Source organism: Eulemur rufifrons, chromosome 4 (genome assembly GCF_041146395.1).
Source record: "Eulemur rufifrons isolate Redbay chromosome 4, OSU_ERuf_1, whole genome shotgun sequence".
Taxonomy (NCBI): Eukaryota; Metazoa; Chordata; class Mammalia; order Primates; family Lemuridae; genus Eulemur; species Eulemur rufifrons.
Genome location: NC_090986.1, coordinates 24,930,568 through 24,953,500, shown reverse-complemented (window position 1 = coordinate 24,953,500; position 22,933 = coordinate 24,930,568). Strand labels below are relative to the sequence as shown.

Here is a 22,933-nt window from a genome sequence, read left to right as displayed (position 1 = left end):
GCACTTGTGCTTTAGGACACTTGACTGGCAAATTACCCTAGTAAGTTAAAGATAGAAACCTCTGTGCTTAATGCTATGAATTTATTTCTAAGAACTATTCTAGCTGCTTCACATGATATACCTCATCATTCAGTTTGTGTGAAAAGAAAAGTAGACTATGTTTAGAATATATATGGATTCATGAGAAGTGGTGAATGGCTTGACTGGTCAGAGGCCAAGAAAGAGAAAGATAAGAAGATTAAGGGGAAGAATTCTGAGGTAGAGGCTTATGGATGAACCTATGGAGGTGGCACAAACTGTCAAGATCTTTGGGTATTTCATGTTAAACATCCACCAAAAAGCATTCAACACAGAAGCAGCACTAAATGACTAAGCAGACAAAATGATGTAGCCTGTTGAAGTCTGCCAGCCTTGGTCATTGGCCATTACAATGATACAATGAGCACATGAATGGAGTAGACATGATGGCAGAGATGGAGACTGTGTATGGGCCCAACAACATGGGCTCCCACTTACTTAGGATAATATAGCTCTTACAGCTGCCAGTAGTGGAGACAAACACTGAGCTTCTGATATAGGATTTATACTTTGCAAAGACCAATTAGCTGTGTGATGGTAAGCTGACTGCACTTGATGCCTTTTACCATGGAAGGGGCACAGATTCTTCCCAACTTCATAACTGAAGTATACTCATATTCTATGCATGTGTTTGCCTTTCTTGCTCATAGAAACTTAGTCAGCACCATTATCCAAGGACTTACAGAGTTATCCACTGTCACAGGATTCTAAATAATATTTATTAGACCAAGAGACCCAATTTATAGCAAAGTTACTGTGGCAGAGGGCACATGACCAGAAGACCCCATGGTCCTGTCAAATACTGTACCTCATAGAAGATGTTGGCCTAAATAGTTTACTGAAAGCACAGCAGAGTTGCTAGCTTGGAGACAGTACCCTGCAAGGGTAAGGAGCCATCCTCTAGATGTAGCATTATATTTTACATCAACAACCAGTATATGGTACTGTGTTACCATTTCAACAATTACATGGGCCCAAGGGGGCAAATTAGAAATGAACCTTCTTAGGATCACTCCCAGTGACCCTCTTGGAGAAGCAGTGCTTGTTATCCCCACAATTCCCGGTGGTTCTGGGCCGTATGACTAGGTTAGGGGAATCGAGAATGGATAGTAGAGGGAGATGATAGGTGGAAGTGTGGTCTTTAGACCGGCTCCAGAGGTACGGGCTGTAGTCTGTCCCACTAACTTTCCTCTTACGTGTTTTCTGTTGAACGCATAGAAAGAGGTAGATCCATACATACAGTACAGTGGATGATGTGATGCAGCACCTAGATCTTCATTCAAATCTGAAAACTTTTCTCCTAGCTGTTGGGAGTGCTACTGCCTGACAACCCTCAGGTCTCAGCCATCTCTAGGAACTGCCCTTGGAAAAGAGTTGTCTCACTCAAAGTCACTTCCTTTTCTGGGGCAACCTATATCCAATGATTGGTTGAGTGAAGGACTAAAGACCTGGACTCCTCACCCAAACTTGTGACAGCTCTGAAAGGCCACCTCAGCTTCAGAGCTCCCCGTGGGGTCAGTCAACTGAGATCTTTGTTGAATTTGTAGAGTTTGCCCAATTCTATTTCATTCCTTCCCCCATAGGTGATGGTCCTAAGAGTACTTCCTAATAAAATTCCTGCAAGATAATTTCTATTTCATAGTCAGTTTGTCTCCTGAGTAACCCAACCTGTAACAGGTAGCTAAGTGGTATTTGCTGATGTAGGGAAAGGCGGAGGAGGAACAGAACTTGAGTTTTTGACTTTTTCTTTTTCTGTTTTATAAGATTTATTTTATTTAATAATTATCCATGTTTGAATTTTATTTTTTTAATTTTTAGTTTATTTCATAGTATTATGGGGTATAAATAATTTTGGTTACATGAATCAATTTTATAATGCTTGGGTCATGGCTATAAGAGTGCCTGTCACCCAAATGTTGTTCATTGTACCTGTTAGGTAGGTTTTCATTGTCCCCTCCCCACCCCCCCAGTTGATTTCCGTTGAGTTTTATGCTTATGTGTGCTCATCGGTTAGTTCCAATTTAGTAGTGAGTACATGTGGTGTTTGCCTTTCCATTCTTGAGATACTCCACTTAGGATAATGGTCTCCAGTTCCATTCAAATTGTTGCAATAAGTTGCAAAAGGCATTAAGTCATCCATCTTTATGGCTGAGTAGTATTCCATTGTGTACATATACCACACTTGTTAATCCACTCACGAGTTGGTGGGCATTTGGGTTGATTCCACATCTTTGCAATTGTGAATTGTGCTGCAATAAACATTTGAGTACAGGTGTCTTTTTGATAAAATGACTTGTTTCTCTTTGGGTAAATACCCAGTAGTGGGATTGCTGGATCAAATGGTAGGTTGACTTTTAGTTCCTTGAAGAATCTCCACATTTAATTTGGGACAAGTTTTGGGCATTAATGAGGCAGTGATATCAGCAGAAAGCTAAGAGCCAGAGATAAGATTTGGGAATTACTAATAGAAATATGTAAATTGAAACCCTGGATGGATTTAGGATTGCCAATAGAGTTGGTAAAGAATGATAAGTGGGCCAAAGGCAGAAACTTAGAGAATATCAATGTCTGAATGAAAAATAACAGTAATTCACTAATAAAACTCTTATGGGAAAGCTACAGATGAAAGAGAAGAACCAGCAAGATCTGGTATTATGGAAGCCAAAGAAGTGGAGAGAGTGTCGAGAAAGGAGAGGTGGAAAACATTCATGTTGCAAAGAGGGCACATAAAAACAAAATTTAAGTGTTCGCTAGACTCTTTACCTAATAAAAAGATATTTTGACTTTACTGAGAAGTGTTCAGTGGACTAATGGGGGTGAGAGTCAAACTGCACAGGAATAAGAGCAATAACCCCCCAAATATGGTGATGCAGTGTCAGAAGAACCCCTCAGATGGTTCTTGGACGCTTGAAAAATGAATCCTTTCTTTAGTTACCAATAGGCAGATGAGAAATTTCACAGATTTTCACTTATATGTTAGACTAAGGGTTTCTTATTAAAAAAAATATTCATAAAATTAGTAAGAGTTACAAAAAATGTGATACTCATAATCTAAATCTGGCAGGTCACTGGGGTTTACTGAGGACCCCAAGTCAGTTTCCTACTAACTGGCAATATTGAAAAGATCCATTTTGTATGTATACACATATATATTTGGAGTTCTCCTAATTTTCAAGAATGATTTTTTAAAAAAATCAGTCCCTTTCAAGTGGGGTCTTCAATAAGTCATTAGTTTTTTGACCTATAATTTCCCATTTTCTAGATTTTTAAACAAAGGGCTTAAGCTTTCTCCATTACCTGGACCTTCTGTTACTTCTCTTCCCTCATTTGTACTCCCCCATCATACTCTATTCCAGCCATACTAGCCTCCTTGCTATTCCTCAAACATGTAAGGCCTGCTCTCACCTCAGGACCTTTGCATTAGATATTCTCTCTGGCCTGCAATACTCACAGACATCTTCATAATCAACTTTTATACCTCCATCTGAAATTCACTTAAATGTCACCTTCGCAGGGACATATGGCCACCCAATATACAACTGCATACCTTAACACCTTTTCATCATTTTGAACTCTCAATCATGTTTTCCCGTTTTTTTCTCCAAAACATTAATTACCTTTACATGTTGTTTATTTTTTAATTTTACTTTCCTACTAGAATGAAAGCATCACAAGCTAAAGGATCCTCATTTTTTTTGTTTTCTGATGTCCTGGATCTTAGGATAGTGTCTGGCTATAGTAGGTATTCAGCAGATACTTGATAAATGAATGAACAAACATGCATGGTTCTAATAAACATAAGAAAAAAGAATAGAGATTTTGGGCTGCAGGGTCTTTTGCTTCTGCTTAGATTGTTTAAAATGTTTCAGATGCAATAATTAGGAAATTAACAGGATATGAGGAAAAAGGTATCTGTGAGGAGAAGGAAAATGTAAGGCAATACCAGGGTGGTGGGGGCACTGGATGAAGGGAGTTTGTTTTAAAGATCAGAGAGAGAGAGAGTGAGAGTGAGAGACTTGAGCATGTCTAAAGGAGGATGGGCAAGAGTAAGGAAAAGAGGGTAACTAAATGAGATAGGGCATAGAGTAGAAACAAGAGGTTTGAGAATGGAAGAGTGAGGATAAAATACATTAGTTTTAAAAATGTTGAGCTTGAAGTGAAAAAAATTATGTGTAAGTAGAGATATCCACTAGACAATTGCATAAAGGATAGGAGTTTGAGAAAGAAGCTCAAAATGTAAGATTTTAAAGTTGACAAGCAGAGAGTTGGAGCAGTCTATGTATATGTACTGAAAATTATTCTATTAACATTTTACCTACCTGATCAAGGTTTGAAAGACTGTTTGGATCTTGACTGAGAGCTTGGTACCGGCCCCTGAGCCTGTCACCTGCCGCAATTCTCCTGAACTTCTTGAGATCCACTACGTACAAGGCACTGCAAAAATGAATACTCATTGAAAGCCTACATTGCTTATGTAGTTTTATTTTCCCCTAGTGAATGTCTACAGTGATGGTATTAACTTAACTGCAGATACCCTAGGATCTAATAATAATTAATCCTTTCATAAATTTGCTCCCAACGTCTAATACTGTTTCCAAGGAGTTTGAAGTTTCTTAGAATTTGGTAGTATCCATATTCTTTTAGAGTCACTTCAAGTTTTCTCAAGTTGTCTGTCATGAAACTCACGGCCCTAAAAAAAGAGTGACAGCTTTGAAGAGAGTATCTTCATTTTATTATTTGACAAACCAAGTTTAAATTTTCTGGAGTAATTAGGGGCATATACGTGAGCCATATTTCATGGGTTTAACTCTTGGCTCAGCTATGTACTAGCAGGGTAAGCCTGGGCAAGTAAAACAAATGCTCTATGCCTCAGTTTCCACATCTATAAAATGGAGATAATAACAGTATCTCAAAAGGTTGTCAGAGATTTTATGAGTTAATATACATACAGCCTTATAAGAGTGAGTGGCATGTAATAAGCACTATGCAAGTGGGTTGCTCTTGCTGCATAATTTTTATGAAAACTGAATGCTGTGATTCAATGTTATTTATTAACTAAAAGATAAGAGTAAGACTTTTCTTACCTGATATGATATTTCCTTCTTAGAAGATGTGATGCCCAGTATCCTGTTTTCCAGAAACGATATCCATCCATTTCAGTGCGGCTATCACAAAATGGAGTGTACCCATAAGGAGCTCCATCCAGATTAAAATCTCGTAGTTCTTTTAGGTCATGTCTCACAATCTAAATAATTGAAATAGTGTCTCTCATGAAGACTGTAAAATAACATGAGCCCTTTTTATGGGAATTTGCAATCATCATACCCTATTGCAGAAATACCACAGCTGCATTTTCTTCACAATGCTTTCATGAAGTGTGAATTTACTAAATTTTAATTTTTTTCCTCTTGTCCTTACAGATTAAAAGAAACTTACAATTTATTTTCCTAGTCTATATGACAGTGGTCTTACTGACCAGTAAGAATATTCTGTAAGCAAAGTATTTTACATAGCATACATTTGGGGAAGGGGTTAAATGTTATATAAGCGCATAGCTCTTTGTTTCTCGATGTATGAATAATTCAAAATCATTTTCATGCTAAATCACCATTATTGTATATTCACAAATATTAGTTTGAATCATAAGGAAAAGTTTCTTGATTATTATAAATAGCTGTAATGAAATAATGTATGTTTTATATTTTTAATAGAGTCAAGCCTGTTGGGAAAATATCAGTGTGTATGTTAGGGGAAGGTAGGAGAAAGAAATCTATTAGACAGTATGTTTGGAAATGCTTACTTTATCATCTATACTTCCCTATTTTCTTAGTTTTCATTATTATTTATTATAATAGCTTATTTATCAATTTGGAACACAGTATAAAATAATAAGAATTTAGAATATAAATAAATTATAAGACTTGAAAATATACTTTTTCCTACACATACAAATTCTAATTTATGCTTTTAATTTATAATATATTTCTATCTATTTATTTATTTAAAGACGAGGTCTCAGTCTGTTGCCTAGGGTAGACTGCAATGGCATCATTGTAGCTCACTACAATCTTAAACTCCTGGGCTTATATGATCCTCCTGCCTCAGCCTCCCAAGTAGATGGGACTATAGGTGCGTGCCACCCTATCTGGTTAATTTTCTTCTATTTTTTTGTACAGATGAGGTCTTGCTATGCTGCCCAGGCTGGTCTCAAACTCCTGGCCTTAAGTGATCTTCCCCTTGAGCTTCCCAAAGTGGTAGGATTATAGGTGTGAGCCCTCACACCCTGCTATAATATATTTTAATTTACATATTACTGTTCTTAGAAATTGTGTATATTTTAAAAAATTTCTTTTCACTAATGATTAAAAAAGCAATGCAAGGGTGGAAAAGTCAAAATTTTTGGACATATCATATAAATTTTTAAAGCTCAGAGCCTTAATTTTGTTTTTTAGCCAAATTTAGAACATTCTTTTCCTTCAGTGGTAGAGTGATGAGAATTTGGTTATTGGATGAATGCCAAAAAATGCTGAAGATTGGAAGAATGAGAGTTGTATGTAACTGCTAACTTTTGTAGCAAGATAGTTAATTATAAATAAATATTAATAGCTTATATTCATAAGAATGCATGTAACTCCTCTTATTATTACTAATATAAGCATTTGTTTTGCTTTTAATCCCCAAGTTTAAAAAACTACTACTTCAGAGAGAAATCTTCCACGTCCTAAATAATAAATGGTACTTCTTATTAATACAATACCTTCAATTTTCTCCTGGAATTCTGACAGTTTGTTTTTAGTGGTATTTTGCTTACATATCATGATCATGTCTTAAATGTTTATATAGCACAGCAACAAAGATAATAAACACAAGCAACATAAATTAATTCCTTACATTAAGATAGAAGTGTAAAAAAAGTTTGAGTCCTACCAAAACAACAGTTAATCTTATTACCTGGTCAGCATCCACAAAAATGATTTTATCCACTGCTAGTGGAAAAAGGACATCAAGGAAAAGAATTTTGTAACCCCAAATAATCCTTTGTTTTTCAGTCTGTTGATGGAGCCAACGGGGCCACTTATACTGGACTAGTTCATACTGAAATCCATATTCCTTAGCCATGTAAGGAATTACCTCCTAAAAACACACACACACAAAATCAAACAATATATTCGAGGAAGAGAAAGTAGTCTTGTTTTAGAGAAAAAAATTAACATTTAAAAAGGGCAGAATTTACAATAAATTGTTATAAACTAATTGGTAAAATGTCTAAATACTACTATAACTTTATTAATGAGAAATATGAAAATGCTGACAACTATTAAAATACAAATACAAACAAAACTATATAATTTAATGTCATTAAAACTACGTGCACTGTATTAATTAGCAAGCTTATTAAAGAAAATAATACTTTTATTACCAATGTTTGACTTGAGAAAATTTGACTCTATAAAGAAAAGTCTCTGGATCTTGGAAGACCTACTATTCAGATATTAACCATTCTATAAAAAGAGTAATATACTTACTTTAAATGCTGGAGAGAGATAATTTTTTAGAAACCAGAATTTCACTGGTGTTTTGGTGTTACGTAAAACTGAAAGCATCATAATTCTGTATAAAAGAACATTAAACCCAATGTAAGTTAACATTTAACAGGAGTTCATACTGCTTTTTAAAAGCTTTTAAATATTTAAAGGTATGAATTAGAAGTTTTTAACTATGAAATGTGGAGAAATAAACTGAAATATCTTAAAATATTATGGTTGATCAAGTATATAATATATGATGATGGAAATACATACATATACCCGATATAGACTAAGTTGATTGGTTTCTATTTGTTCTAGTTGACAGAGAAGCTAGTCTGACATAGTCTTGTTTAGCTGAAAGAGAGTCTAATCTCAGCTCTATTACTGTCTGATTAATATTAGGTCTACAAAACTTGAAGAATTGAATGCTCCGTCTATACTGATAAATTCACTGGATGGGTCAGTTGGTTTGCTATCCTAGACCTCTGAATGAATAAGATACAAATGCATCTAAAGTTTCATTTTAAAATATCAATGTTACAATTCAAACATTTTTGAGGCATTCTCTGTGATCCTTCTATAAAGAGAGTCCTTTGTACTTTGTGAAATATGCTTTTCTCTTCTTATCCCCCTCCTACTTTTTATAAAAGAAGGTATTTCTTTCCTGGAATAGGACAATTTACCATATATATTTTTTTCTTACCTATCATCTTGTTACAAAATATGTCTATTTTTTTTAGCCTTAAAGAAAACAAATATTCCAAATTAAACTAAACTCATGAAATTTCACTGCCTTTAAAAAATATACTAACTTCATAACTGTAAGTTTAAAAAAAGCAAAGTGTAAAGCAGTATATTCTTTATTACTATTTAGGTAAACAGGAGTTAAAAGACAGAAAAAATATGTATTTCCTCATATATATATATATATCTGGCAGGATATAAAAATACCATCATTGGTTTCCTGTGGGGAAAGGAACTGAGTATCAAGGAAATAGAGGTGGTAGATATTTTTTCACTGCACATTCCTTTATTTTTCTTGAACTTTGAATCACGTAAATGTATCACTTTTTCAAAATAGATTAAAAAAATACCTACCTTAAAAAGCGTTCATATAAATGGCCAGAAGCAATTGAAAAAATGTTTAGAACATCTTTTTTCTTTTTGTCTTCTTTATGCAAACCTATTGTGAAACTTGGAATAAAAAATTGAAAGTTCCTTAATATACATCTGCAAACTTTTTATGCCTAAATATTAAATTTGATAAATAATAAAAATACCTTTCAAAGTGAGTAGTTATTAAATTGTAAATAAACTTTTATCAAAATTATGAATTATTAATATTAAAACATATGACACTATCACCTGAAGTTTTACGAATTTTTTAAAAGTTTGTAACATAGACTGCAATTATATTGTCTCCAGGTTAATGAGTATCTTTGAATCTCTGTGAGTGCCAAAAGTTGTTTCGAGAAGGAAGAATGAGTTACACCCTGCCATGACATACTGAAATTTTAAACAAGCCAATAGTTAGGGAAGAAACAATGGAGAAGTGTGTAACTATGGTACAGCAAGAACTCATGTGGTATAACATGGGGGTGTGAGTGCTGCTGATGGGTTCCCCCAAGCATTATAAAATCCACCTACAATTTAGAGCTCATCTGACCCAGTATTCCCCTCCTGCAGGCCATCGAGATCTTTACACACTGGATGACCTCCACGAGGAACAAGGATAGCAGGGGGGAGCCATGTCCACTCACTGATTTACATTGTGGTAGCTTAATCTGGGCACAGTTGTCATTTTTGTTACTTTTTAGACCCAGAGGAGTCCCATCTCATTTTTGTATAGGCCCTGTCTCATATACAAAAGGTACTGAATCTTTTACTTGGGGTATTCAAAATGTATAATTTCTTCTTTTCTTCACATTTAAAAATTTAACAAAAAATCTCATTTTTATATAAACAGATATTTAGAAATAACTACAATTTGGTAAACTAAACAATTTATAATCATCACGGAAGATATTTTGTCAAATATAAATTTTTATGACAAAAGTATTTTTCAAATCTTCTTTTATTATAATCCCCAATAAGAAAAGCAGTTGACTCAGTGGCAAGAAAAAAAAATCACCCTAAATTAAGACTAAAACTAAGATAAAAAAGTGAAAGTATTATAAGATACACAATACTATATGTATATAGAGCAGTTAAAGTCCCCAAGACTTACTATCTCTCCTTCTAAGAAAGCATTATTTTATTTTTGGTTATCCTTTTTTGTGTAGCAAGTGGCTAAACCAGAGTTTAACATTTGCCTTTATTCATTCTTGTCACTACCTTCTGGTTTTAATGGAAACTCCTGGACAGTTATTCTTAATGAATTGCCTGATTCTGTTTCATTATGCCCTGCCAAACATACCTACTCTTCAAATCTCAAAATGAGTGGGTTTGATCCTTTCTCTATCAGTAGCTAGTTCAATGCACATACTTGGACAGTAACATGATTCTTTGCACCAAACAAGAAGTCAATTATAAAAAAAGAGGCCTAAGCTGGGCAAAATCCATAATGAGGAAAGGTGCATTTGACTGCTCCAACAAAATCAGTTTAGGTTGTTCAGTCTAGTTTGGCTAACATTCCTATTTCTTATCTTTATAAAAATGATCAATGGTTTACCATCATAATTCAAATGAAGTTCAAATCTCTAAAACAGATTTTCAAAGTTCTCTACAATGTGGATCTACAGAAGATAACTTTTGTTTTTGACTATTTAATACCCTTTCTCTTTCTAGAAAAGACAACCTGGTATTTTTGAGAAAACCATTCCTTGTCTAATTTCGTTCTATGAGGCTTAGGTGAGACAGGTCTTCATATCAGCTCTAGAGGTAGGCATATTACCCAAGCTTGGTCAATCAGAGTCACAGTAATCAGTTCAGTTTGGGACACAGGGCTATAGTTGGACCAATGAATTAGCCTTGGAACTTCTGCTGGTACTATTTAGAGAGAGGCAAGTTTTTCCCACTGGACACAATAAACTTTTACTTTTAAAAGCCTATTTAAAAATGAAGGAGACACAGAAACAGTAGAACTAAGAGATAAAGACAGTTTTCAGACCATATCACCCAAATGCCTAAAGCCAGGTCTACTGGATTCTTTAGAATATGTGAGACAATATATTCCTTTTTTGACTAACAATATAACTAATATAGGTCCCAACCTAACTTATAGATTCCCTATTATATTTAATGTTGCAGCTAAGCTGGGCTACTTTCTGTTCTTAGAGGAACATACCCAATCTCTTTGCCTTTATGTAAGCAGATACTTTCATTCCATTAATATCTCCAACTTCTGAAATCCTGTCTTTAAAACACATCTTAGCCACATGCTTCTCCAAGGAGTCTTTCCTGAGGCTCCTCCTAATTGGATATATTCTATTTTTCCTTTGGTTTGTACAATACTTTATTTTCAGCTGTTTTACAGCTTCTGTTTGCTATCTTCTATGCAGTAGTAACATTTATGTATTTATCTTATCCCTCCTAGAGGGTAGGATCTGTGTTTTACTTAAATTTTTACTGTCTACAGGGCTTCCACATACTAGATTCCTGATCAATGTAGTTACATGTTAAAATACTCATTACTAATTACCTTTTAATGGAATCCCACACTCCTTTTTGTGTTTCATCTTTATCGGTAAGGATATCTTCCTTAATTTTGTCTGTTTTTTTTTGTACCTAGATAGCATGGGAAAAAATTTTTTTTCAGAATTTTGCAGCTTTAAATATTATGCTACATAGTTAGAAAGTGAAACAGATTGGGCAAGATTATCCCTGGAAATCTAAGATAGATAGCTGCAGTAAACAAAGCCAGGCATCACAATGTTATAGACACAATCTAGTCTTCAACTATCAATTCAACTTCTTTGCTTAGTTTTTGATGGTTATATCCATACTGTTAAATAGTGTGCTTACACTTGTGTTTACTGATTTACCAATGTTACACACATTACTACTGTTTCTAGATTCACAGAGTTTAGACATTATTCACTCTTTGGGATGACAGAGGAGTAGCTTACTTATCCTTCTCTTCCCCTCTTTGTCTGGAAGTTTTGGTAGTGATATCTTTATCTTTAGTTCTTCTACTGAGTATTTTTGTAACTTTAAATAATATTTAAATTCCTTATTTTTTATTCCAACAATTCCAACAGTTTCTCTTATATATTCTAAGATAAAGATACTAATATTGCTACCCTTTCCCTCTGCCTCCTAATTTACATTAGTTAAGCCTTTACTCTAGCATTTGTAAATATAGGTAACATTTACATTTAGTTCAGTAAACATAAATGTATCTTATGTATTTTGCTATGGTGATTCTAAAACTTGAAAATCAGTAAATACTGCTTATTATGACAATGTAAATACTAACCATTGGAGTCTGAAAGGCTACTGAAATTGTATTTCCTCTGTATAGTTACAATGACAGGACCATTATGTGCCACTCATAGGGAGACTCTTGCTAGTTCAAATGAATTCTCCTTTCTTACATTCCACCAATAGATAAGTATTTTTTCTTAGAATTTTATTGTCTTTATTTTTTCTTGTGGGGGAGATACACACATATGTCTTCTTTACCACAGATCTAATATTTTCCAGTTTAGTACTCATGTTACCTAATTGCCTGGGATTCCTGTCTTCTTGAAGACATTTTTCTTAGAGCTCAACAATTAGCTGCCTGTTTCCAGACTTTCTTTACATTGTTTTACAGATCAGTTTCACTATTTTTTTTTTTTTTGAGACAGAGTCTCACTTTGTTGCCCAGGCTAGAGTGCCATGGCATCAGCCTAGCTCACAGCAACCTCAAACTCCTGGGCTCAAGCAATCCTCCTGCCTCAGCCTCCCGAGTAGCTGGGACTACAGGCATGTGCCTCCATGCCTGGCTAATTTATATATATATGCTTTTAGCTGTCCATATAATTTCTTTCTATTTTTAGTAGAGACGGGGTCTCACTCTTGCTCAGGCTGGTCTCGAACTCCTGACCACGAGGTGATCCGCCCACCTCGGCCTCCCAGAGTGCTAGGATTACAGGCATGAGCCACCACGCCTGGCCCAGTTTCACTATTTTTTATACTACTATTTTATTTGTTGGTCTTCATCTTCATTGTGTTGGCAAATATCTTCAAGAAGGGGTATGAGGAATAATTTTTCTAAATCTTCACATTTCAGAAAATAACAATTTTACCTTCACATTGATTAAGAATTTGGCTAGATAATCTTAGGTTCAAAAGAATTTTCCTGAGAACACTGATAACTTTGTTTTGATGTCTTTTAACATCTACATATAAGAGTCTGATGCTAGTATTAATGTTATTTTATTGTAGTGACCTGCCTTTTCTCCTTAGTAGCTATTAGTACCTCATGTGGGATATTTTCACTCATCCTACTTGGTAATTTGTGGACTCTTTCATTTTTTGAGATGGGAGTCTCACTATATTGCCCAGGATGGTCTCGAACTCTTGGCCTTAAGTGATCCTCCCACTCAGCCTCCTGAATAGCTGGGATTACAGGGGTGCGCCACTGCACCTGGCTCTTTGTGGACCCTTCTGACATGAGTGTTTTTCTCTTTTTTTTAAGCTATAGCACACTTTCCTTCCTTCATTTTCTCTATTCTTTCTGGAATTCCTCTTAGTTGGCTACTGGAGTACATGTGCTGATCCTCTATGTTGCTTATCTTTTCTCCTTCCTTTTTTCTGTCTTTTGCTGTAATTCTGAGAGATGGACGGTTAGGAGCTAAAACTGTGTTATTAGAAAATAACTGAAGGATTTAGGTATGGTTAGGCTGCACAATGTTTGTAATTGGTCTCTTTCATTTATTCATGAAAATTCTTAGCCATTATTGCTTTAAATATTACCTGCACCACATTCTTTCTCTTCTAGAACTCAATTTATACTCATTTTGTTCATTCAACAAATACTCATAAAGTGCTTTTTCTTATCCTCATAAAAATCTTATAAGGTAGGTTCTAATGTTAACTCCAGTTTTGTACAGAAGAGGAAAATGACACAGAAAGAGCTTAAGTAATCTTACGAGGTCATACAGCTAGTGAGATGAATAACCAGTTTTAAACTCATTCCTGGTATCTTAGACTTTTTCACTCTGTTCTCTATGTGGTTTATATCCTCTGCTGTATTTTCCTTTTTTCTTGTTCCTGTTGCATTTGGGATAATTATTCGGTCTACCTTCCAACTTACTAATTCCCTCTGTAGGTATGTTAAAGCCATCCACTGAATTCTTAATTTTGGTATTACATTGCTCAGTTTCCAAAGATCTACTTAAAAAAATCTGATATGCACTTTAGTTTCCTGTTCTTTGCAATTATTTTCAAGCTTTTATTTCTTTAAACATAGTACGCACAGTTGTTTGAGAGCCTGTGTCAATAATTCTAATATATAGAGTCTGTATGTATGTTCTCTGTTTCTGCTGGTTTTCTTTGTGTATTTGGTTATCTTCAAACATGTGCTAGCCTCTATACTTGAAAAATTTGATTTGCAGCTTAGGCTATTGTAATCTTATTTCAGAGATTTGTAGATGTTTCTGCCAGATACTCAGATTCCTCTATAGCCTATCAATCTGTAAATATTTTAGGACCAATTCAAGGCTCAGGGTTCCCTGGCCTACTTAAGTGAGACAATTTTGGATTAAGATTGTGAGAGATAATTTACTATGGTTCATTCTTACCCTGAAGATATAGCCAGCTTATTGTAGAGAGGGTCAGGTTTTAACTGCTGGGTCCATAATCTGCCAAACTAAATCAAAGTGATGGCTCAAGTGTGTCCAGACAGACAAATGTTCCCAGGAAAATAACAGCATATTTGGGCCAAGAGAAGCTGCTGTACTTGCTTATTTTACTAGGCTCTTATTTCCCTTTGATTGTGGTTTTGTATTTCCTTAGTATCCTTACTATTGTGTTATTATCAATTCCTTTTATTAAAATAAAAGATTTTTAAAAAAACATCTCATCTAACATTTTTACTATTTCTAAGCAGACAGGTTGGTCCAAAAGAACTACATCATCATTTAAAAACTTCTTTTGTCTCTCTAAGGAAAGAAACATCACTTTTTCTTTTTAGGACTAACTTTCAACCTGCATTCTTAATCTCACCTCTAAAGCCTAATTTGGATTAAAAACATTATCTGGCCACATATATAGTAGATACAATAGATCTATTATAACTTAAAAAAAAAATCATTCTTTCTATCTTCAAGCTCTGCTTTTCCTTCATGAACTTAATCCTCTTCCTTCTTTTACTGCCTGAGTTCAAATACAACATTTTGGGTAGTAAAACTGTAAATTAGTTATAAAATAAAAACTAATCAATTAAAGATAAAGAAGATAATTCTTATTATTAAGAACAAAGCCTATAAAAAGGCTCTGCCTCACACACTTGTACTTGCAGTGTCTTGCTTTTGAAGCTGTTTAATACAACAACGACATCTTCTAGGTCTGGCTCAGAGTCAGATCCTTCATGCCTAAAAATAGAAAAACATGTCTATAATTAAAGAACAGACATACAATTATGATGGCATAAAAAACAGAATAAACTCATTTTGCAATAAACATAAGTACAATTTCACTTGTGTATATATTTGCCATTTCTATGGTCAATTAAGTTATACTATGATACACTATATTTTTCAAAATTATTCAATACATTTTAATACAAATTAAAATTGTACAAAGATAACTCATTAAATTCAATGCTGCCTAATCATTCAGAAAGTTCAAATTATTGTTTATCTTTGCTGTTGTATACCAAGGTTATCACAAAAGTCAAATCTTTCACCTGACACATTATAATGAAAATCAAAATGTGAAACATTTCCTAGATTTAAAAGTCATTTATATAACAAAGGAATTCTACACTATCCAACAACTTTTCAATATTCACCAGCCATTTTCAAATGTCAAAATCTACAGTGTATTGTTAAACTAATGAGAATAAAATGTGCCTTTTATGTCCATCTTATTACTTGAATGTTTCTATTTTATATTACATATAATGCAGTTCATTCTCTAATTTTCAAAATTGCTTAAACAAACCAAATATGACAGCCATGTTCAATAATTTTTTTGATACTAGTCTCACTATGAACTGAAAAATTCTATCATAAAAATATTTAAAACTCAATTTTGTCAAAGGGAAAGATAAATGAGTAGCTACTTTTGAGTTCAGTCATATTTATAACACAATATCTAACATTTTTCTAAAATGAACACAGGGGGATACCAGCACTATGATGACCAACACATACCTTTGACTCCCTCTTACTCCCAGTTCCTGAACTGAGGTGGTTAAACCAAAGTAGAAGGCAGAGCCCAGTCCAACAATTACCAGTCGAAAACAGAAAGGGTTCCAACTTACATAGCAGAAATGTCAAATTTCTTACAAACTCTCAAGCACATGTAGTAAAACATTGCTAAAGGGCAGTGGCAACTTTCCCTGTTTAATCTACTGTCCACTGAGACCAGCGTAGAGGCAGCTAGCAGAGCACTACAGCACCTCTCTCCACTCCCACCAGGTTGCAGAGGTAATAGTGATGATGAGCTCCTACTTTATTTCAGGCACAATTTTAAGCACTTTATAGATGCTAACTCATTTAATCTATACAACCATCCTTTGAGAAGAGTACAACTACTAATCCCAGATCCAAACAGAGCCTGGGTACTCTGGCTCTTCACCACTATACTAGCAGATCTTTATCAACAATGCTAAGTAACTAAAAACCACTGGATATATAAGGAAATTCAGCAGCTCAAATGAAGGGAACAAGCTAAGCAGTCAAAGAAAATGGATTTCATTGATAAGGAATTAATGCAGAAAAAGGGGAGCATTCAAATAATTTATATTCTCAATGAGATCCGAGAAAATATTATATCTCAGTAAAAGCTATTTACTTCAAAACGAAATAATCTACCATGTGTCAGAAAGCATAACTTAAAAAACCTTGTATTAAAAAATACATACATGTGTTTCCTGGAATTCTAATATAAAAATCATTTAAATTTTTATAAAAGAAAATAAATTAGACAGGCCTCTTATTTCTCAATGAAAACACTGAATGGTAAAGAACAATGATAAAGCCTTGTTTCAAGCATTCTGAAGAAAATTAGAATGCTGTTACTTAGGAAAGCTATAATAATATAAAAAGGTAAAAGAAAATTTTAGGCCTTTGAGGATCAAGAATACACCACTAATATTTCTGGAAAAGAATTATTTGTGGAAATGTGGCGTATATTATGAAGTGGCAGGCAACATCCCACCTTCTAGCACATACTTTAGGAGTAGAAAGCCAAACTCTTTTTTGTTGTTATTATTCCTAGAGTCTCTTACAGCTATGGTTCTGGTTGCTAATTAGATTATCCTGAACAGGCAGATACATCTGAATGTGATTTGGAACTCAGAAGTGAGTGGGGGCAATGTGCTAATGCTTGACATAGAGGTTTTCTGTATCAGAGTTCCAGTGTGTAACTGCTCAGTTTTCTGGAGCCAGTTGATTTGTTTTCTCACTTTTCTTTTTTTTTTTTCATTTTATATTATTATTGTTTATTTATTTATTCAGGATATTATGGGGGTACAAACATTTTGGTTACATGTAATGCATTTGCCCCCAAGCCAGGGCTATAAGCCTGTCCCTTCTCCATACAGTGTGTTCAGGTTCCATTAGTTGTGGGTTTTTACCCTCCCCTGACCCGTCCCGGCTGGCACCCAATGAGTATTACTACCATGTGAACACCTTAGTGTTGGTCAGTTAGTACCAGTTTGATGGCCCGTACACATGGTGCATGTTTTCCCATCCTTGTGATACCTCACTTCGAAGGAAGGGCTCAATCTCTATCTAGGATAATATAAGAGGTGTTAGATCACCATTGTTTTTTGTGGCTGAGTAGAACTCCATGGTATACATATACCACATTTTATTAATCCACTCATGTAGTGATGGGCACTTGGGTTGTTTCCACATCTTTGCGATTGTGAATTGTGCTGCTATAAACATTTGAGTGCAGATGCCTTTATTATAGAATGTCTTTTTTTCCTTTGGATAGATGCCTAGTAGTGGGATTGCGATGGTATTTCTATTTTTAGCTCTTTGAGGTATCTCCAAATTACTTTCCACAGGGCTTGTACTAATTTGCAGTCCCACCAGCAGTGTAAGAGTGTTCCAATCTCTCCACATCCATGCCAGCATTTGTTGTTTTGGGACTTTTTGATAAGGGCCATTCTTACTGGAGTTAGGTGATATCTCATTGTGGTTTTGATTTGCATTTCCCTAATGATTAGAGATGTTGAGCGTTTTTTAAATATGTTTGCTGGCCATTACTCTGTCTTCTTTTGAGAAGTTTCTGTTCATGTCCTTTGCCCATTTATTGATGGGGTTGTTCGATTTTTTCTTGTTGATTTTCTTAAGTTCTACATAGATTCTTGTTATCAGTCCTTTATTGGATGTGTACAAAGCAAATATTTTCTCCCATTCTGTAGGTTGTCTATTCACTCTAATGATAGTTTCTTTGGCTGTGCAGAAGGATCATGGGAGAGGTTGCAATCTGGTTAGTCAGTTCCTTGGCTGCGTTCTGCAAGTATTCCTGGGAGCCAGCCCTCCTCAAGAGCTTGCTCCTCCAATCCCTCCTAACACAACATAAAAGCACCCAATTCCCTGTGTTAAATCTTTCTCTGATAAGATAGGAAGTCAGCCATCTGCTACATTTGGAATGTTTCCTCCAAAACTCATGTGAAAATTTAACTGTCATTGTGACATTATTAAGAGGTGGGACTCCTAAGAGGTAACTAGGCAATGAGGGCTCCAGCCTCATGGGTGGGATTGGTGCTTGCGGTTGTAAGAGAACAAGTTCAGCCCTCCCTTGCTCTTTCCTGCCCTTCTGCCTTCTCTCCTGGGATGAGATAGCAAACAGGCTTTTGCCAGATATTGGCCCCTCAATCTTGTAACTCCCAGCTTCAGAATTGTGAGTCAATAAATTCATGTTTGTTATAATTTGCCAAGTCTTAGGTATTTTGGTAACACAGTATAAATATAAATCAGAAAAAATTAACTAAGGGACCACCCCAGTAAAAAATGAAAATGAAGAGACATACAAAAACTATGATCAACAGTGAATTTGGTAACATTTACATTTAATTAACAGTAATATGATGATAAAGAATTAAAGAGAATATGGGGTGGAGGACAGTAAAAGCATGCTAGAATGCTTCCACTGAGGCACAAGTGAGACAGCTACCAGACACCAAAGTATGAACAGCCATCCACTCCCAATCCCCCCACTATATGCAGATTGCCCCTCAGGGAGACTGAGAATATAAAAACAGTTCATAGATAGGACTGTGTGAGATGAAGGCTGAAGTTTCTTTGCAGAGCACAGTTGCAAGGCTGTGAGTCTCTACCCCTATACCCTCTGGGGAAGGATGGGGAGGAATATTATATACCTTCTAATTCTAAACTTAGTAAGGTAGACACTTTAAGGGGAAAGCACTTTGCAATACGTATTCTCAACCTGGGACACATAGAGGACACGTGTCTGGCACATGTCTGGGAAAGTTAAAGTGTACTATGGACTAGGATTTGATATTTGAGAAGGACTAACCTATTGTTTGTTTTATTTATTTATTTAAAGACAGAGTCTCGCTCTGCCACCTAGAGTAGAGCGCAGAGGTCTCATCACAGCTCACTGAAACCTCATCCTGGGCTCAAGCAATCCTCCTGCCTCAGCCTCCCAAGTACCTGGGACTACAGGTGGATGCCATGACACCTGGATAATTTTTCTGTTTTTTGTAGAGATGGGGTCTTGCTCTTGCTCAGGCTGGTCTTGAACTCCTGAGCTCAAGTGATCCTCCTGCCTTGCCTCCCAGAGTGCTAGGATTACAGGGGTGAGCCACTGCACCCAGCCTTAACCTACTGTTTTAATCGAGGGGCCAGGAGAGTGCTTACTACCTTCACAACTGGCCTGAACTCCTCCTAGAGTTTGGTGGACAAGTGACGTGTAAGCATTTTCCACAGATCAATGTAGCCAAGCAGGAGAGATATTTGGTTTCGTTATTACCCTGGGGTAGCTGTGTATCCTGCCAATATGCTGAGGAGACCTGAGCAAAAACAGGCTATTAGCATAGCACCAGAGGCCCAGAGACTAAAGATGTTGTCAGAAGCAGCTAACTGGAATAGAGATTCCCCACTGGGGACCAGGAAATTAAAGGGGAGTGAGAAGCAGCAACAGAGAACTTCTAATAGCCCACAGAAGTGCTCCATAAAGAATCAGTGCCGGGGCCAGAGATACAAACTTAGCTTACAATGGACCAGCTCAAATAAATGGAGAAAAAATGGAAACCTCTCCTGCCTCCTGTATAAAACACAGGAGAAGTTGTTTAGTCTCAAAGGGTATGAAGCTAAAATTAATGTACAAGTACTAATTTGGCAGAAAAAATTTTTCTACAGGTTTCAAGTGAAAAGTCTAGCATAATAACATTGAAGACAGCTACATAAAGTATCCTATATGCTCTACAATTGATTAGGAAAATCTGAGGAGGCTTTGCCTAATTTTGATAGAACTACAAAGATTTCCTTTTCTAGGAGACAATTTTGAGAATTTTTGAATTCAAGGTATGTAACAACCAACACTTAGTATGTGCAGATGATATGCAGTTAAAGATTACAAAAAGTCTGACAGACATAGAAAGGACACACATGGGTTTTATGCCTAATAAATGGAAAGCCAAATTAAAAAATATCAAATAATGTAGTCCATGGCTTTAAAATCTGGACTCAGAAACTCGTCAATATTATTTTAGCTTAGATTTTCAGCATGTTTTAGGAATATTTTTCCTAAATATAAATGTAGTGTCGATTAAAATTAAATCATGAATTGGGAGAAAAAGAATGCCCATTTTTGTCATATTTTATATTAACTTCTTTTTCATTACTGATATTTTAGTTTCAAAAAATTTTTATTATAGAGTAGCATCATTTGCATTTTTGCCATTTTGGGTTTCCAGTGACACATTTTTTTTTTTTTTGAGACAGAGTCTCACTCTGTTGCCCGGGCTAGAGTGAGTGCCGTGGCGTCAGTCTAGCTCACAGCAACCTCAAACTCCTGGGCTTAAGCGATCCTACTGCCTCAGCCTCCCGAGTAGCTGGGACTACAGGCATGCACCACCATGCCCGGCTAATTTTTTGTATATATATATTTTAGTTGTCCATATAATTTCTTTCTATTTTTAGTAGAGACGGGGTCTCACTCTTGCTCAGGCTGGTCTCGAACTCCTGACCTCGAGCGATCCACCCGCCTCGGCCTCCCAGAGTGCTAGGATTACAGGCGTGAGCCACCACGCCCGGCCACCAGTGACACATTAAGCACATGTGGAATTAAGTAAATATGACTAAGGCAAGTTTATGGTTTTATTGTTTATAAGTAATACAAACAAATTTGAAGTAATTTCTATTGCCAAAAGTTGTCTAACTATGAATGAGAAAAATTGGTTTTCCCTAATATGTTAGTGGTATTTAAAATATAACCTCAGGGTCTATTTTCTCCCTAAAACATCTTTATGGACTGGCTATGACAGAAAATAATATTAATAAAGAAGATAAAATGGAACCTAATATACTATATAGTTTTATATAACACATGTGCTATTCTATAATTATAATTTGTAAAGGAGGAGGAATAAGTAGGGAGGAAATGAACAATTACTCAATATGCAAGACACTGCATTCTATGATGATAATCTCATTTAGCCCTTATCAAGACCTCACAAGGTAGGTAGGATTATCCCCTTTTGTAATGACGAAATAAAGACTACAAATCTTTGAACTTATTTCCCATAGTGGTAGCCTGTTGAATTTGTGCCTTCCATTGGAAGAACCAGGGGCTATCCCAGACAGAGTTTTCTCTGGGATAGTGAGGAGAACGCAAGGCTGGCTCCCAGAGCCAGAGCAATGGTCAGGCAGGCATAAACTGGATATGGGTCAGGCAAGAGTCACAAGGGTGCCTGCCAGGATAAAGTTTCCTGTGTGAGGAAACCCTGGTCACAGGTAAGACAACTAAGCATTAGGTTGTCTGCCAGATGAAGTATCCTATGAAAGGTACACTGCAAACACTCAAGTCTAGCTGCCTTTCACTTCCTGTTAGGGCAGGGCTGCTAGCAACTCTGGTACTAGAACCCAAATTTAGCTGGGGGCTCTCAAAACAGTATTGTTCAACTGTTTATCTCCAATATTTCCTCCAGCTTTTACCTATCTGCCCTGCCTCCCCAAGTGGTTTCTGTCACTATAGTTCATATTATATAGTATTTTATAACTTATAAAAGAAAAAACATAGTATGTACATCAGCCCCTCCCTTATTTGCAGAAGGTATGTTCCAAGACCCTCAGTGGATGCTTGAAACCATGGACAGTACTGAATTCTGTATGTACTGTTTTTTCCTATACATACTTATCTATGATAAAGTTTAATTTATAAATGAGGCACAGTGCTCTTGCACTTTGGGGTCATAATGAAGTAAATATGGGTTACTCAAACACAAGCACCGTGATCCCATGACAGTCTTTCTTATAAGTGAGATGGCTACTAAGTGACTCACAGACAGGTAGCATCCACATTGTGGAGACCTGGACGAAGGCAGGATTCAGGTTCTGGGAAGATGCAGTAAAACAGCATGAGATTTCATCACACTACTGAGAAGGGTGCACAACTTAAAACTTATGGATTGTTTATTTCTGGAATTTCCCACTTAATATTTTTGCACTGTGGTTGACTAGAGGTAACTGAAACCACAGAAAGCAAAACCACGGATAAGGGGGACTACTTAGCCAATGGGACTACTGTACTCTTTTTTTGTCCCCTCACTTCTTTAACTCAGTATTGAGATTCATTTATGTCACTATGTGTATCAGCGGTTCATTTTTATTCCTCAGTAGTATCCCATTACATGAATAGATGACATTTTTATTTTTCCTTCATTTGTTGATATCTGGGTTGTTTCCAGTTTCTGGCAATTACAAATAAAGCTTCTATGAACAATTAATATATTAATTCAAGTTTCTGTGTGGATATGTATTTCCTTCTCTTTTAGGTAAATACCTATGAGTGAAATGCCTGCATCATATGGTAGGTCTACATTTAAAGTTTTAAGGACCTATTAAATTGTTCCAAAGTGGTTATACCATTCTGGATATCCAATGGCAGTGAATAAAAGCTCCTGTTACTCCATAACCTTATCAACACTTGGTACTGTCAGTTTTTAAAAATGTTAGCTATTTTAATAGATGTGG

At 35.7% G+C, this 22,933-nt stretch overlaps 1 protein-coding gene across 1 annotated transcript in view; it reads right to left on the bottom strand.

The window, feature by feature from the left end:
- Window positions 1-22,933, bottom strand: part of UGGT2 (UDP-glucose glycoprotein glucosyltransferase 2) — a 205,275-nt gene that overhangs the window by 20,773 nt on the left and 161,569 nt on the right. Inside the window, exons 30-36 of the mRNA XM_069467087.1 lie at window positions 15,043-15,127; window positions 11,248-11,333; window positions 8,706-8,801; window positions 7,605-7,689; window positions 7,030-7,212; window positions 5,163-5,323; window positions 4,398-4,512 (exon numbers count right to left, since the gene is read on the bottom strand). Of these exons, the coding sequence (XP_069323188.1) occupies window positions 4,398-4,512; window positions 5,163-5,323; window positions 7,030-7,212; window positions 7,605-7,689; window positions 8,706-8,801; window positions 11,248-11,333; window positions 15,043-15,127 (811 nt within the window). The remainder of the gene's footprint in view (window positions 1-4,397; window positions 4,513-5,162; window positions 5,324-7,029; window positions 7,213-7,604; window positions 7,690-8,705; window positions 8,802-11,247; window positions 11,334-15,042; window positions 15,128-22,933) is intronic.